The sequence below is a fragment of the Erpetoichthys calabaricus genome, chromosome 12, assembly GCF_900747795.2.
Source record: "Erpetoichthys calabaricus chromosome 12, fErpCal1.3, whole genome shotgun sequence".
NCBI lineage: Eukaryota > Metazoa > Chordata > Cladistia > Polypteriformes > Polypteridae > Erpetoichthys > Erpetoichthys calabaricus.
Genome location: NC_041405.2, coordinates 88,850,970 through 88,868,923, shown reverse-complemented (window position 1 = coordinate 88,868,923; position 17,954 = coordinate 88,850,970). Strand labels below are relative to the sequence as shown.

The window sequence follows — 17,954 nt, the reverse complement described above, 5'->3', positions numbered from 1 at the left end:
ATGCTACAATCAAAGAAAACATCTAAAGAGATCAGAAGTGATAGATATCTGTGATGGCTTATAATGCCATTTCTAAGGGCCTAGAACGTCAAACTACAATGGCAGACATAATCCCAAAATGGAAAACGCTTGCACCAGTTCAGAATCTTCCCAGGAGTGGTCGGCCTACCAAGAGTTCAGCATAAAATCATCCAGAAAATCACAAAGAATCCTAAAAAAATATCCACAGAGCATTTCATCCCTTCATGAATCCACAATCAGTGAGCTTCTTTGGAAAGTTTCATGACAGAAACCACAGCTAATCAAGAAAGTACCGTAAATGCTTTTGTCTCATTTGCTCCAAGCCATTTAGGAAAATGCTTTATGGAAAAAACAAACAAAAGTTGAATGTTTTGGATGACATGTATAATGTATACCCATCATAATGAGAATATCACACATGGTGCTAGTGTGATGGTGTCTGGATGCTTTGCTGCTTCCATAACTGAAAGAATTCCATATTCTTAATAAGGATGTCTGATTATTTCTCCATGAGCTATGTCTAAAGCATATTTGGGCTGAAAAAAAGCAACATTATAGTTTTGGACTGGCCTAGTAAAAGTCCAGACCTAAAGCTAAAAGAGATGCTGTAGAGGGACTGGAACTGAGCACTTCATGCTCAAACACCTACCACTGCTTCTGAATTAAAGTGATTTTAAGGAAGAGCAGGATAAAATTCCTCCACAGCTATATTAAAACACAGATATTAAATAGTAGGAAGCATTTGTTTGCAGCTGAAGGTGCCGCAACCAGTTATCAAGTGTGTGGGGGCAATTACTTTTTCACATAGTGCCAGATCAAACTGGATTACTTTCTTCATTCATTTAATGATATCTTTTAAATAAGTGGTATTTAGGCACTTACGTGGTCTTTATCAACTATTTGGTTGAAGACTTGTAAGCATTCAGTGCTAAATACTCATGCTTGCTAAAAAGAGCAGATCAGAGCAGGAGCATCCGGAAAGTATTCACAGCGCATCACTTTTTCCACATTTTGTTATGTTACAGCCTTATTCCAAAATGGATTAAATTCATTTTTTTCCTCAGAATTCTACACACAACACCCCATAATGACAACGTGAAAAAAGTTTACTTGAGGTTTTTGCAAATTTATTAAAAATAAAAAAATTGAGAAAGCACATGTACATAAGTATTCACAGCCTTTGCCATGAAGCTCAAAATCGAGCTCAGGTGCATCCTGTTTCCCCTGATCATCCTTGAGATGTTTCTGCAGCTTAATTGGAGTCCACCTGTGGTAAATTCAGTTGATTGGACATGATTTGGAAAGGCACACACCTGTCTATATAAGGTCCCACAGTTGACAGTTCATGTCAGAGCACAAACCAAGCATGAAGTCAAAGGAATTGTCTGTAGACCTCCGAGACAGGATTGTCTCGAGGTACAAATCTGGGGAAGGTTACAGAAAAATTTCTGCTGCTTTGAAGGTCCCAATGATCACAGTGGCCTCCATCATCCGTAAGTGGAAGAAGTTCAAAACCACCAGGACTCTTCCTAGAGCTGGCTGGCCATCTAAACTGAGCGATTGGGGGAGAAGGGCCTTAGTCAGGGAGGTGACCAAGAACCCGATGGTCACTCTGTCAGAGCTCCAGAGGTCTCCTGTGGAGAGAGGAGAACCTTCCAGAAGGACAACCATCTCTGCAGCAATCCACCAATCACGCCTGTATGGTAGAGTGGCCAGATGGAAGCCACTCCTTAGTAAAAGGCACATGGCAGCCCGCCTGGAGTTTGCCAAAAGGCACCTGAAGGACTCTCAGACCATGAGAAAGAAAATTCTCTGGTCTGATGAGACAAAGATTGAACTCTTTGGTGTGAATGCCAGGAGTCACGTTTGGAGGAAACCAGGCACCGCACATCACCAGGGGCCTCATGTATAACGCCGTGCGTAGAACTCACACTATAACATGGCGTAAGCACAAAAGCGGGATTGTGCGTACGCACAGAAAAATCCAGATGCAGGAATCTGTGCGCACGCAAAATTTCACGTTCTTCCACTACATAAATAACCGATCAGCGTGAAAAGTAACGCACGTGCACGCACCTTCTGTCCCGCCCCAACTCCTCCCAGAACTACGCCTCTTTGAATATGCAAATCAATATAAATAGCCTTCTGTGAAAAGACAATGGGAAAAGCACAGGGGAAAATATAAGAATTTCAGCGAATACCAAGTGGAGGCAAAGGAAAAACCTACTATTTGTTGGTTTAAACAGTGGTATAATCAACAAAAGAAAGTTGATCGAGTGACAGAGTGTCGGAGAAACTCGAAAGATCAAGTTCACAAAGTCGCACAGTACCCGAAATAAAAAAGAAATCACATATCAAAGTCGCCCTGAAAAGGCGACTCGTAGCCCACCGTCTGAGTGTCATATGAAAGCTTATTAGGGTACAGACAAAAAAAAATTGGCACACAGTGGGAAGAAAAGCACGAAATGTCAACTTTAATTCTCGAAAGTTCCACTTTAATCACGTAGTTTATTTTGCCATTAAAGTAGAACATCATAAACTTCATCTTAAAATCATTTATTTTACTAGTTTCTCAAGTAGCACGTTAAATGCTTTGTTCTGTATTTGATCTTCTATGCGCTCTATGTGTGTGAATCACTACGTGCTTCCGTTCTTTCTCTTTCTCCGACAGGACACAGAATCCATTACATTCGTGATATTACAGCTCTCTGAATAATTAAAATACTGAGATGTAAACGTGATATCATTTTCATGATGATAGCAATGAAAGCATGTTATTAAACATGGGAACACGGTGGCGCAGTGATTGTTCATATCTCACGCAAGAGGCTTGCTGCGCCATGTGTGACCTTCGATGAAATAATTTATTACAGAAGTACTGTCTCTTTCAAGCGTACTTTTCTTTCTCCAAATACCCAATCGCCACACAATCAGCTCTGTAATAGACGTTAAGCCATCTGTAAGCTTAGAACGCCGATTCTTCAAAACTTTTAAGGAACATTGAAATATCTTCGTAGTACATGTTTAATTATTCTATCCGTCTATCCTTCCAGTGTCGCGTCAGCACCAGCAATAATACAGCGCAAGGCAGGAGCTATCCGTGAACTAGCTATACGCTGCGGCACCGTGTCCTCATATGTTTAATTATTAACAATGCAGATTATTTAAATGAAGTTAAAGTTTTATCTGTATACTATAAGCAACATATTTTGCTGCATTTCATCTTAAAAATGATATTGTCATCATACGCGCTTTATAAAGTAGCGCAGGTTGTGCAATATTATAACTGTAGTGTAAGTTTACAGTGAGGTAATTGTACTTATAAGTACAAACAGTTCTACAAGGAGCACTTGATGGACTGATTGAGTGCGTTTATAGTTCTTGGGATGAAACTGTTTCTGAAACGCGAGGTCCATACAGGAAAGGCTTTGACACTTTTTACCGTGGTTGAGGTAGTGTGAACTTGAAACTGTATACCGATAATTCTCTTTCCGATCAGCTGCTGCTGTGATTCACACTCAGATACAGTGATATAAATACTCCGAGTGGTGCAGTGAGAGTAATATGGAAAAAGATGATCCACAGTGGCAACCCTTAACGGAAGCAGCAAAAAGAAGAACAAGATGCAGTGAGCGTAACAACGCTAAAGCAGTTATGGTATTTGGAATACTATGGCTATTCCCTGGACCATTATATTGCTACAGGTTAATTACAATCAGATGCATTACACTAATAAACAATATGCAGTTAATTTCAGTGTATTTATAAAGCCGCGTCAGGAATGTGGAGCTAAGAAAGAAAGGGTGATCACACAGGAACAGTAGCACTGCTTTGACGCTGGGTGCTGCCAGTCTGCAAAACCGAGCGGAGAAATTGCGTACGCCAAGGTATGAGTTACCGTGGAAATGTGCGTGGCTTTATGCCAAGTTTAGGTTTTATACATTGTGATTTGAGCATGGAAACATTCGTACGCAACATTTCTGTGCGTACGCACCATTTATACATGAGGCCCCAGGCCAATACCATGCCTACAGTGAAGCATGGTGGTGGCAGCATCATGCTGTGGGGATGTTTTTCAGCGGCAGGAACTGGGAGACTAGTCAGGATAAAGGGAAAGATGACTGCAGCAATGTACAGAGACATCCTGGATGAAAACCTGCTCCAGAGCGCTCTTGACCTCAGACTGGGGCGACGGTTCATCTTTCAGCAGGACAACGACCCTAAGCACACAGCCAAGATATCAAAGGAGTGGCTTCAGGACAACTCTGTGAATGTCCTTGAGTGGCTCAGCCAGAGCCCAGACTTGAATCCGATTGAACATCTCTGGAGAGATCTTAAAATGGCTGTGCACCGACGCTTCTCATCCAACCTGATGGAGCTTGAGACGTGCTGCAAAGAGGAATGGGCGAAACTGGCCAAGGATAGGTGTGCCAAGCTTGTGGCATCATATTCAAAAAGACTTGAGGCTGTAATTGCTGCCAAAGGTGCATCGACAAAGTATTGAGCAAAGGCTGTGAATACTTATGGACATGGGATTTCTAAGTTTTTTTATTTTTAATAAATTTGCAAAAACTTCAAGTAAACTTTTTTCACGTTGTCATTATAGGGTGTTGTGTGTAGAATTCTGAGGAAAAAAATGAATTTTATCCATTTTGGAATAAGGCTGTAACATAACAAAATATGGAAAAAGTGATGTGCTGTGAATACTTTCCGGATGCACTGTAACTACACTGTTGTGAGAAAGTGAGTGTGGCCATTAATATAATGTGTACTGTGACATGTGAAAAGGAAGCCAACTAATATTGTCTTTCCCCTCAGGGTGACAGAAACACCATTTGATTCTGATTCACTTGTTACTAAAAAGAATTAATTTTGTGGAAATCACTAACAGTATAAAAACATCTATAGCTTTTGGGAATTTACAAAAGAATATCACTAAAACTCCCTGTGGAAAGAAAATCCTTAGTTTATATATTCAATATGATATGAGCCTAGGATAAAACTTAATTTTTAAAACAGTATTCACTGCAGGTAACTGCCATTCTGTCCACAGGTGGTTGCTACCTTACTGGGACAGACAGCGGCTCCCTGCACCCTTGTACTGGTTTCAGTTTATTTTCCTTCATCTTAGCAGTTCACTATATGCTAATGTATGTTTGTAGGATGAGCAGAGCTTTGCTGGTTTTCAGTTCTTTATAACTGCACATTAGTGGAACTTCATGCATCAATGTAGTAAACGATCTACTGATCTGTTATCATCCGGAATATCTGCTGTTGGGAATGAACTGCACAAAATAATCATGACGGCAACCATCTAGCAGCAAACTTGCAAGTACCGAAGACATATGGAATTTGAAGTGTACTCCTCACCATCTTAAATCCACTTTCTAAACCAGTTAAACTTTTATACTGGAGTGGGAGCTTATCCCAAGCGGGCTAAGTGTATGGCAAGAATAAATCATCATGTACTGTACACACTTGCACTCACCCACACCACTTTAATTAACCGAAAACACACATCTTAGGGATTTGGGAAGTACATCGACACAGACATGGGAAGAACATGCAGAGTTCACATAGAGCCCAGGTGCAGGATCTAAACTCTGTGTTGTGGAGTGTTATAGCAGCCCCATAAAAAAACGAAGCCAGATAACTGGGTTTCGAATGATCCGAGAAAATTTACAAATCCAAACATTTTCACATGGTGCTCATTTTCTTGCTGTCACTTAAATTGTAGAAATGTAACCTGCTAGTTCAAGCTTACCTTAAGAGTCAGTTGGCCCAAAGGGAAATATAAAAAAAAAAATGAATGGAGGAAGCAATGAGACATAGTGGTACTTGGGACTTTTCTGTGTTGAGGTGTGCACCTTCCTCACTACAGTAGTGTTTGAATTAACTTGAATAAACTAAAGTGTGCTGGTGGTCTTGGACATTTGATGGGGTATTCCTGCTCTATAAGAAACCTGTATTCCATCTGAAGCAAGCATTTGGCCTTTCATCAGGTTCTGTCTGAGTTTTTAATGAACCCACCACATAGGTCTTTGAGATATTTGAGGAAGAATGTGCCAACTCTGCAAGAACGACGATCAGGTCAAGATGTCATCTCAGGGCAATGGAGCTGTGAGGCAGCAGCACTAACCACTGTGCCCCTGTACCACTCATTAAAATGCCAACACAAAACAGAAATTGCCTTTCCGGCAGTTCTAATCAGTTTAGATAAGCAGTACCAAATCACCGCCTGTCTGTCTGTTCATCTTTTGATCCATGCTCTCAACCCAAACAAACAGTCTCACTGCAATGACTAGTTAGTCTGGGTATACCAGCTATGAAAATGCACACTCAATGTCTCCTAATTGTTTTGGCACAGTAACAACAGGCAGCCCATCTTGGGTGGGTCACAACTATAACCTGAAAACTCCCAGGATATTGTCGAACTGTTTTACAGCCAAGCAGGGGGAGTGGTATTCAAAAGGACAAGTGATCTTCGCAGAGCACAGTTTAAAAGCTGCATATGTAACAATCAGACACCCATTTACATGATATGATATGAGTCACTCTGGCAGTTAGTATGACCAACGCCCTGGACACATTGCACTGGAAGTGTGTGTCACTTAGCACTACTCTTCACATAGACAAGATCTCCCATGTGAAATTATGGACAGGTATGTGTACCCTGTAGAGGAAAGTATAGGATGTTTAAAAAATAGTCCTGTTCTCCTGATCAGCGTCCAGAATTGGGCCGTCACGGTAAACACATTTTAATTTCTCTTCCATGTTTGACTCAAAGTTTATGTCAAATGATGACATCAGCCGCACTGCACTGTCACAGGTCCAACAAGAGCACAGGTGCATTATGAGTTCAGTACCATAAAATCCACGGTGCAGATATCATCACCATTTGAACCCAGACAGATACAGTATGCTGATGGCTTCTCAAAATTTGCTCCAGTATCCCCTCATAGTGTACGGTCTTACTGAAGGCTCCTTGACAGCAGATTTCAGTTTGCAGTGAACCTCTGACAGCTGACTGGTTATTGTTTAAATTAATAAATGGCATAATTGTAGTTTCCTCAGATATGTGAAGAGTGGAGTTCCCCTGTCTTCCACAGGTCTACAGTATGTGGGTTCTTCATCTCCCATTACAAAGTGGATTGGTCACTGTAAAATGAGTCTGTGTGTGTATTGTTGTGCAATGTAGTAAGTGTGTCCCAATCCAAGGTTGGTTCTTAACTTGTGCCTGATGCTCTTGAGATATACAAACAGAAAAAGTTCGTACATGCAATGAAATGCTTTTTATTTTTTTAGCAATATCAAGATTTGATCTTCATTTAAACACTTTATTAAAGGTAAAGGTGATGAAATTAAAAAAATGAAACTTTGACTTTGTAATGTATTTTAATTGCCCACTTTGCAGAAAAACCCTTAAGGAAGCATGGCCTATAACTGTATACAACTCCACCATGCAGAATTCTTTCACCTCTGTGATAGCTGAGGGGCACAGCCCGTTTTAAATACCCCCACAGCATCTTGCAGGGATTTACATCTAGTCATTGCCATTTCAGATACCTCCTTCTCTTTAGGTTTTTCAGCCATTCCATCGTGAGTTACTGATATGTTAAGGTCACTGTCATGTTGTTGGGTGAGCTTCTATCATCTAACAGATGATTTCACATTATCCTCCATCACTCTCTGGTACTACCAGGCAAAACAGCCCCAAATTGTAACATTTCCACTACCATGCTTTACAGTCAGCTTCAGGTTCTTCTGCTCAAATGCTGAAGATTTGCCAATGTTGTTTCTTGTCCTAGAGTGTGTATATAAACATAGGGAACTTCAGTCTCTGTATTACATCTTGCCTGAAGAAGGGGCCTGAGTTGCCTCGAAAGCTTGCATATTGTAATCTTTTTAGTTAGCCAATAAAAGGTGTCATTTTGCTTGGCTTTTCTCTACATTCATAATGGCTAACACGGTACAACACCCTAGTACTATCCATGTATGAGAAAGACTGAGTGTGCCTTACAATGAAAAGGGACAATATCCGGGGTTGGTTTCAGTCTGGTATCTGATGCTGCCCTGTGACAATAATCTGGATTTAAAAATGTTTAGGTTAATGCATGTTTGAAAATGGAAAAAAAAAAAAAATGTCATTCACAATTCACATAACTGCTACCCTGAATTTTACAATTCTTTCTGATTCCTGCTGATAGTCCAAGTTGTTAAGATGAGATTAATTATTAAAACGCCTCATAGCACTTTGTCAGTCTGAGATGATCACAGGCAAAACAGCATACTACTGAACTGTTTTCACAGAAAATAGCATGTCACCCCATCCATAAACCCCACCCAATGCTCGAAGGTGTCAAGTCACTCATATATTGACCTTCTGTGATAGCATATCAGCAGCTGATCAGGTGTTAATCACAATGGCTGTTTGGGATGCTTACTTGATGTGGCAAAAGTTGCTTCCAGGCAAAGAGGCAACATAACCTCTGGAGAAGCTGCTTTACTTGTTTGGCAAAGGAGTTGAAATCTGTTCCTGCTGGTTTTACTCTTTTTCAGTGCTTTGGGGCAGCAACACTTATATGAATTTTAAATGAAGACAGGTGGAGTACACATCACTATAGTTTGATTTATGAAAAAAAGTGTCTCATGAAGTGAAAAGCAGGAACAAAAAAATTGCCTTTCTTACCTTGGGCGCTAAATACTGTGAAGCCTTGTTTACCACCCATTTGGGAAGTGAACCTGAAACAGAGAGAAGTACAGTGATGAAGACAGTGGCTCTGAACAGAAAGATTCCTGAGAAACAGACGTGTATACAAGCAGCTTATCATCTGGTTAAGCAACACAGTGGCAGGTGTGACAGGGGTGGATGGTGGGAGACTGGTTACGCAAGGAATTTTTTTGTCTGCAGCTGTAGAGCTATGGGGCCTCTCCAAGTAAGCAGAGTTCAGCCTGAAAGAATGAGAGACGTAGTGCAGAATTGAGCAACTTACCTCTCGGTAAGACATTTTAAAGCTGACTGGTCACTGGGAAAGGAGGTCTGAAGAATAAATATTAAAGACTACAGCCTGGTTCCAGCCTCCACACAAAACCTCATATATTAGAGAAAGACAGAGTATATATGTTCTGTTCCTCAAAACATTCCTGAACAATTTATTCCAATGTGGCAGGGTGCTTTTATCTTGCTGAAAGAGGCCACTGCAGTCAGTTAATACTGTTGCAATTAAGGGGTGTTCATGGTCTGGAACAATTTTTAGGTAGGTAGTACATGTCAAAATAACATTCAAATAAATGCCAGGGCTCAAGGTTTGCCAGCAGAACATTTTCCCAAAGAATCATATGGCCTCTATAGGCTTGCCTTCTTCCCATTTTACATCCTGCTGCCATCTCTTCCCCAGGTAAATGATCCCAGATTATCCTCATGATCTATGAAAAAACATGATTGATCAGACCAGGCCACCTTCTTCCCTTGCACCATGGTCCAGTTCTGACACTCACCTGCCCATTGTAGCTGCTTTTGGCAGTGGATAGGGGTTAGCACGGGCACTCTGATTGATCTGTGGCTATACAGCAAATGAGATGTACTGCATGTTCTGACACCTTTTACTCATGGTCAGCATCAAGTTTTTCAGCAATTTGTGCTACAATGGCTCTTCTGTGGAATCAAACCAGATAGGCTAGCTGTCACTTCTCATGTGCATTAATGAGCCTTGAGCACTGTGACCCAAGTTGTACTTCCTTGGATCACTAACCACTGCATGCCAGGAACACTCCACAAGACACCCCAGACCTCAGCAAACAATTGACTCCAACCTGATATCTCATTCTACCTGGTGCAGTCTTCCTTATCACCACAATGTATCTGACAGTATAACACGATTCATTTCCAAATCAGGCATCAAAACCGCACATAAACCAACAAACACTCTGCAGACAGTCCTTTTTAATACCAAAGGAAAGAAATCTGCAGCAGAGACACGCAATGCAGTATACAGCATACCATGCAGTGCATGCCCTACATGTGGGACAAACATCTAAAACACTTGCAACATGTATATAAGAACAACGCAATGCTGTTAGAAGGAAGGACCCACAGTCTCTGATATAATGTACTGTGACACTAGGGGTCGCTGTTGCCCCGTGAAACCCACAAACAACACGTCCAAACACTAGGTAAAAGTCCCAGTAATATTTTAATTACTTCAATAATGTGCACAAAGCACCTCCACAATACCCAATAATCAATACAATCTTTATATATAATCTTCATTTGGATCTTGATCTTTGTTTGTCCGCGAATTTACTGCCTTGTGTGGTGTTCCTGCTGTGTTCAGTAGAGGGCAGTAGTGATGGAGGAGGAGAGGAAGTGAGGGGGAGGATCGTTGGATGAGGTTGGAGTGTGGTGATTAAAGAGGAGTGAACTAAAGGAGACTACGTGCTGTTTGTACTGGCTGAATACACAACACCTTGGTTGTTAATTTTGTTTACAAACACTGTCGATACCACTCTTTGTGTTTAGATCTGGCATCGACACCACTCTTTGTGTTTAGATCTGGCGTCGACACCACTCTTTGTGTTTAGATCTGGCGTCGACACCACTCTTTGTGTTTAGATCTGGCGTCGACACCTGCTTCGTTGTCGAGACTGTGGTTTTTTGTGTTTCTATCGACCGTCATTGGCAGCACTTTGTCCAAATCGAATGTTCACCCACTTCTTGGAGTCGGCAGTCAGAGTATATAAGTCGGACACACTTCTGTGATTTTCCATCAGTCGGCGTTTGGAGTTCAAGAAAGAAGCATTGGTTCTTCCTTACTCTTTGGATTGCCACAAAGCAACCTGCGAGATTGGAGAAAGGTTGAGAAGAGATCGTGAGAGGAAACGACAGCGTCATGAAAACGAGATGGACTGTGAACGGAGACAAGCAGAAATGCTCCTCCACCACCACATAATTACTATTCGGACAGTGATTCCGAGTAGGCCATTCCTATCGAATCAATGTCCAAGGGTTTTGTTTTGTAATTTTGTTTCCCTTATAAAAATCATAATGCTGTGCAACGAAGGGCCCAGTTCACGACTGGCAGCCGTGTTTAAACAGGGAGCCCTTCACAGACAACTTTAACACGCGCAACGTAGTTGGGCGCACATTGCTAGTAATACAATAAATCACAATAAACCCTCCTCTCCACCCAGCAGCTCTGTCACACTTCATCCCAACTCTGGCTCAGTCTGCTGGGTTTCCCATAATCCTTTCAGGGGTTCTCAACGTCGGTCCTGGGGACCCCCTGTCACTGCAGGTTTTTGTTCCAACCAGCTTCTGTTTTTAATTGAACTCCTGGGCTAACTAAGTGAACTGATATTTCCCAAGTTCTGTGTTTAGGGAACAATATATTAATAAGAAAACTAAGTTTGCTAAAAAAAAAAACAATATTAAAATGTACCAAGCAGTTATATAGGAATAATGTATTTTTTTCTTTTTAACAGTATTTTCATCTTGATTTTCATTCTACTTTTCAAGGTGTTCTAATTGTTTAATTAATCCATTATTTACTAATTAGTGGGTCTGACACTAAAGTAGTTGCAGCCTTTGATTATTCAGTGTGTTGTTTGCCAGCGTGTCTGATCTGCTTGTTTTAAGTTGTCATTATTAAGATACAACGAAGGGGGAAAAACTGCACAGAGAAAGGGCAAAGTATAATGAAATCAACAAAAGAAAGTTAAGCATTTAAATCTATAGCAAAAGCAGAAATTTTATAAATGTCTTATAAATGTAAAAATCATGCTGCTATGCTTTTCTGAATGTCGAATAAAAGAAAAAAAAAATACCAGCTAATTAAATGAGCTCAGTGTTATCAGGTGTTGCCACTGATTAGGAATCTGGTTGGAACAAAAACCTGCAGCCACAGGGGGTCCCCAGGACCGAGTTTGAGAAACACTGCGTATAGTCCGTGACCCAGAAGTGCTTCTGTCCTTCAGTCCATGTGATTCCATAGCACTTCCGGGTCAGATGAAAACTCTTATTTTTTCTTCAGCCCGGAAGTACTTCAGTTCTTCCATTCCCGTGACTAGGGAGTACTTCCGAGCTATAGGGAAAATAGAAATCCCTGTGTCTCCCTGCAGCGTCACCCGATGGCACCCACGGCACCCAGCACGGCTGTGAAGTAGAACTCCTTCTCCCTCCATGCCCTGCGGGAATCCGGGGCACCTTCATGCTGCAGGGAGGACTCCATCTAGCGGCCTGGGGGTGCTGGTCGGGATAAACTGCAGGCCATCTCTCACAGTACATACCAATTCAACCGGACACATGTTTAACTGGGACATAGTGCAAGTACGATTAAGGGCAAATACTAAGGGTGGCAGACAGCTGGCTGAATTGTGGATATCAAAAGAAAACACAATTAATAGACACTTGTACAAGAATATCCAAATAATGAAAAAAGATTTTATGACCAACACTCTCTGAACCACACCTTATTAAATACCCCGCCCCCCTCCCCCCCACCCCTTTACTATGTCTAATCATTTTTCCTCGGATGATGACACCTGGTTGTTGAAAGCTTAGGAATAAAAAACTATTTTAAAATAATGTCCCTTTGTGGATTTCTAGCTTCAAATATGCAAACCGTGTCACAGACCTTTGTTTCCATGTTATATATATATATATATATATATATATATACACACACACAAACATAAATACGTACATACATACATACATATACACACACACACATATGCATGGAAGGCAGTCAATGAGCTTCACTAAATGTGGTATGCTGGATCAGGGGTTGACAGGGTGCACTAACACCTTTTCTTTCTCCTTCCTCTGCAGATCCTCAGAACAGAAGCCTGCCTAAATGTAATCTTAATTCTCAAGCAGACTCCACTTCTGGTTCCAGTTCTTGCACTACTCCTGACCTCACTTCTGCCTACAGCCCCTTGGACACACCTCTTCCTCCTCACCCTCTATAAAGCCAGGCACTTTCCATTGTTTGTTAATCCTGTCTTTGAATCAGTCCTAAGTAACTACTCAACCAAGTATAAGAAGTGTTTTTGTTCTTTTTCAGATTACTGTGAATATACAGGGTACATTAGTCTCTCTTTTCTCGCTATATTTAAGATATATAAGCGAACCAGCTGCTGTGGCACAACGCCAGACACTGATGTCCGAGGTTTGATACCCATAAGTGGATGCAAAAGTGCTTACAACTGACGAGCCCCAATAAGGGTGAAGCACTGTCGTGTACTCTTTGAATTATTTAGCAGGTACTGTATCAAATATCTATGATCTGCTTCTCACAATTGAGAGAACGTGGCGAATGTTTGCCGGATGGCTAACCAACAACAAGCATTACCTGGTAGGTAGCCACTTGAATAATCAGAATGCGATTCTGATCTAAGAAACTGAAACCGCTGACTTTGTATTTCAATTTTTATTGTGACGATTTCAATAGTTTCTAGGAGCCTGGGCTTTTTTTCACCACGGGCTAACACAGCTAGTATATTATACATACATATATATATACATATACATATGCATGGCATTCGTAGTCTGAATCACAATCTGATTGTATGGGTGGTTACCTACCAGGTAACGCTAGTGGTACTGACCAACCACAAGCGTTACCTGGTATGTAACCACCCATACAATCAGATTGTGATTCAGACTACGAATGCCATGAATGTAAGTACCCCGATCTACATGCTGTCAAATGAACGAACCACATGCCGTAGCGCAACGTTAGGGGTTTCACCTCTGGCGCTGACGTTCGATTCCTGAGAAGGGATGCAGTGAGTGTGTATGCCTGATGAGCCCAGAATTAGGGCAAAACATGTGTCGCGTACTCTTTGCATTATTTGAGAGTAAAACTATTTTCAACCATTCTATGATCTGCTTCTCGCAACTGAAAGAGGGCACAGTGGCAGATGTCAGCCGACTTGCTGACCAACCATAAGCGTTACATATATATATATATATATATATATATATATATATATATATATATATATAGTGTGTGTACAGACATGTCAACAGACATTTGGACATAAACCCAGCATATGCAAACTTAAGAAGAACATGCTCATAATAAATAAAATCTTTACAACCAATAACCCCCCCCCCCCTCCCCCTTCACACTGACTTAAGCACTCCATAAAACACATATCAAAGCAGACTTTGATCCCTTAGATAAAAGAATCAGGATGTCATGGTGGTTAGCACTGTGTCCCCAAAGATCCAGCATTCTGCATCCGAATCCCATGCCTACCCCTTGTTTAGGTACAGTTTCAATGTTCTTCCCATATCTGTGTGAATTTTTTTCTCAGGGTACTCCAGCTTTCCTTCCACATCCCCCAAAATGTGTTTAACTAGTGATAATAAATATTGGCTGTGTGAATGTGTTTGTGAGTGCGTTTGTGTGTGTGTATGTACAGACTGGACTAAGTAATACCTGATAGGCTCCAGCCCACCATGACCCCAAATTGGAATAAATTAGTTTGAAAATTTTTATGTTATGTTAGACGAAAGGAAGTCCATGAAGAACTATTTAATTTATATTACACGCAGAATCATGGTGTCTTTTCCTAGTTAACTTGAAAAGTAATATCTATGTTCTAAACTTACTTTTTAAAGTTAGGGTCATGGGTAGCTAGGATCTATTTAGAAAGCAACCAGCCTTAGAAAGGAGAATAATCAACATATCAGCAAAGGACCATGATAAAATAATATGAATTACAATATTAAGAATCTTACAATTTAAATTTTAAGATCAGCCAGCCCCACAGTCTCTTCACCCAATGGTTATGTTTTTCCAATACAGGGTCAAGGAGGCAATACATGAAAGACACTGGATGGGGAGTCATTCCCTTGCAGAGTTTGCACTGATACAAACACCTACCCACACTTATACTGGGAAAATTTTTATTATTCCAATGTGCCCATCTTTAGCATATGGTTTTAAAACTCTTAAAAGGCACAGATATAAAAGTTTACGGACATTTACTCATTTCTTTTAGCAGAGGGTCTGCAGTGCCTATGATCTTGCTTCACTATCTCATCCTCCTCTGATCAGACATGACCTATTGGTATATGCTGTGGTGCTTACCTCACAAATCTACTTTCAAAAATGAATTTACATTACAAAAGATGCACAGTATATAAAGAATAAGAAGATCATCTTTGCTGTGAATTTTACCAAATTAAGAATTTAGACTGATGACAGCAATACAATTCTGTATAATTAAAGACTTTAGGAATATATTGTAAGTTGTATTGTTTGGATCATTACAGATTAGTAAAAATAATTATACTGTAATTATTTTGGACCTTTCAAGTTGCTGATGTGTGGCACTCGCTGGTGAGTCCTGGGTTACACGCCCATCACTATCTATATAGAATCTGCATGCACATCTTGTCCATGTGGATTCCCTCCCTCATTCCAAATACTTGCTTGTTAAAATACCAGACAATTCTAAATTTGACACACGCAAATGTGGGTGGGTGTGTGTGTTGGGGAGGGGGCCAGGTGACAGAATAGTCTTCTGCTCAATGTTGATCCTGCCTTGTCCTTGATGCGGCCAGGATTTGCTCCAGACCCATGTGACACTTAACTGGATAAAGCAGGGTTTGGAAGTCATAATGTTAATGGAAATGTCTGCATTATAGTGCTCTACAATACTTTTCATTCACTAACAACCTCATCAGATCTTTGAATTTTAGACTTTACAATTTCCTCAACAAGGATAAAGAGAAAAAACTGAACACTTTACTAAAAAATGAGTCTCTTTCCAACAGTAATTTGATAGTTTCTATACCCCCTGTTTTCAGAATACATGACCACAGTCAACGAACCTGAAATTTTGTACTCATTTCTAAAAATGTGGACATTCCCCAAATCCAAACCTTAACCATTTTTCTGCAGAATTCAAGTATGAATATGTGCCTGTGTGTTTAGCTGTACATCAATCACAATAAACTGTAAAGATGAATCATCTGCCATGAGAATGGTCTGGTGGGGTCTAATTAGTACTATTGTGTTAAAGCTCCAGTAGAAACCACCGCTACAACTGCAGAATTACTAATATAAAATCCTTCAAATGTATATCTGTTATTTCACAGTCAGGGACACTGGGAGAGAAAGTGTGTGCTGTATCAACAAATTCAAGGCTGGAAGCCACATAATATTCATACCAATCTATCCCTGGGCGTATTCTCAACACACACACACACACACACACACACACACACACACACACACACACACGCGCACACACATATACACACACACACACACACACACACACACACACACACACACACACACACACACACACAGAGTCTGTTAAGGCTTGAAGATGGGCTAGGCATTGGCACACTGATTCTTAAATAAAATCTTATTTCAAGCGTCTGCACCCATCCCCATTTTATGACTAAATAATTAAATATATAAATAAATACTCTAACATAGGTTTGAAAACAGCCAAGTAAATTGTGAAAATGTATAATTTTAGAAAATTATATATTAAAGATCTGCTTCAAGATTTGTTTTAAAATTAATATTACAATTGTAAAATGAAAATAGATCATATTATATTTTAAGAAAACTTTTCAATTCAGATTAACAACAAGCTAAAATGCAAACTTTAAATAAATACAGCATCTAAAAATACATAAAAGTTATTCAAATTGAGGTACAGTAATCCCTCCTCCATCGCGGGGGTTGCGTTCCAGAGCCACCCGCGAAATAAGAAAATCCGCGAAGTAGAAACCATATGTTTATATGGTTATTTTTATATTGTCATGCTTGGGTCACAGATTTGCACAGAAACACAGGAGGTTGTAGAGAGACAGGAACGTTATTCAAACAGTGCAAACAAACATTTGTCTCTTTTTCAAAAGTTTAAACTGTGCTCCATGACAAGACAGAGATGACAGTTCTGTCTCACAATTAATAGAATGCAAACATATCTTCCTCTTCAAAGGAGTGCACGTCAGGAGAGAGAGGAAAGCAAACAAATCAATAGGGCTGTTTGGCTTTTAAGTATGCGAAGCACCGCCAGTACAAACCTGTTGCAGGCGGCAGCTCACACCCCCTCCGTCAGGAGCAGGGAGAGAGAGAGAGAGAGAGAGAGAGAGAGAGAGAGAGAGAGAGAGAGAGAGAGAGAGAGAGAGAGAGAGAGAGAGAGAGAGAGAGAGAGAGAGAGAAACAAAGTCAAAAATCAATACATGCCCTTTGAGCTTTTAAGTATGCGAAGCACCGTGCAGCATGTCGCTTCACGAAGCAGCTACACACAGAAGGTAGCAACGTGAAGATAATCTTTCAGCATTTTTAGACGAGCGTCCGTATCGTCTAGGTGTGCGAACAGCCCCCCTGCTCACACCCCCTACGTCAGGATCAGAGAAAGTCAGCGCAAGAGAGAGAGAAAAGTAAGTTGGGTAGCTTCTCAGCCATCTGCCAATAGCGTCCCTTGTATGAAATCAACTGGGCAAACCAACTGAGGAAGCATGTACCAGAAATTAAAAGACCCATTGTCCTCAGAAATCCGCGAACCAGCAAAAAATTTGCGATATATATTTAAATATGCTTACATATAAAATCCGCGATAGAGTGAAGCCGCGAAAGGCGAAGCGCGATATAGCGAGGGATCACTGTACTCATAAAAAGAAACCTACAAATAAAGGAAGGTGAGATTTAGTGGAGGGATTCTGAGGAGTGACTCTTTAATCTCAGGGCCCCATGTGTAGTTTTTAAGATTATGGCAGGGGTACTTAAAATTAGAATAGGAAAAATATAGGCCCAAGACAGTGGATTTAAGATAAGGGATGTGGGGAGGGGAAGGACAATCTAAAATGAAGGCAAGGTTAGAATTAGGGGTCAAGAAAATAAAGGACAGTCTAAAATGAAACCTCAGTTTTCACTAGCTAAGAATAAACTAAA

The 17,954-nt window shown here is 40.6% G+C and overlaps 2 protein-coding genes across 2 annotated transcripts in view; one reads left to right on the top strand and one right to left on the bottom strand.

The window, feature by feature from the left end:
* The window catches only part of LOC127529965 (craniofacial development protein 2-like), a 254,110-nt gene that overhangs the window by 86,466 nt on the left and 149,690 nt on the right, over positions 1 to 17,954 (top strand). The window lies entirely within an intron of this gene.
* Positions 1 to 17,954, bottom strand: part of stard14 (START domain containing 14) — a 44,380-nt gene that overhangs the window by 9,481 nt on the left and 16,945 nt on the right. Inside the window, exon 5 of the mRNA XM_028815828.2 lies at positions 8,711 to 8,763. Within this exon, the coding sequence (XP_028671661.2) occupies positions 8,711 to 8,763 (53 nt within the window). The remainder of the gene's footprint in view (positions 1 to 8,710; positions 8,764 to 17,954) is intronic.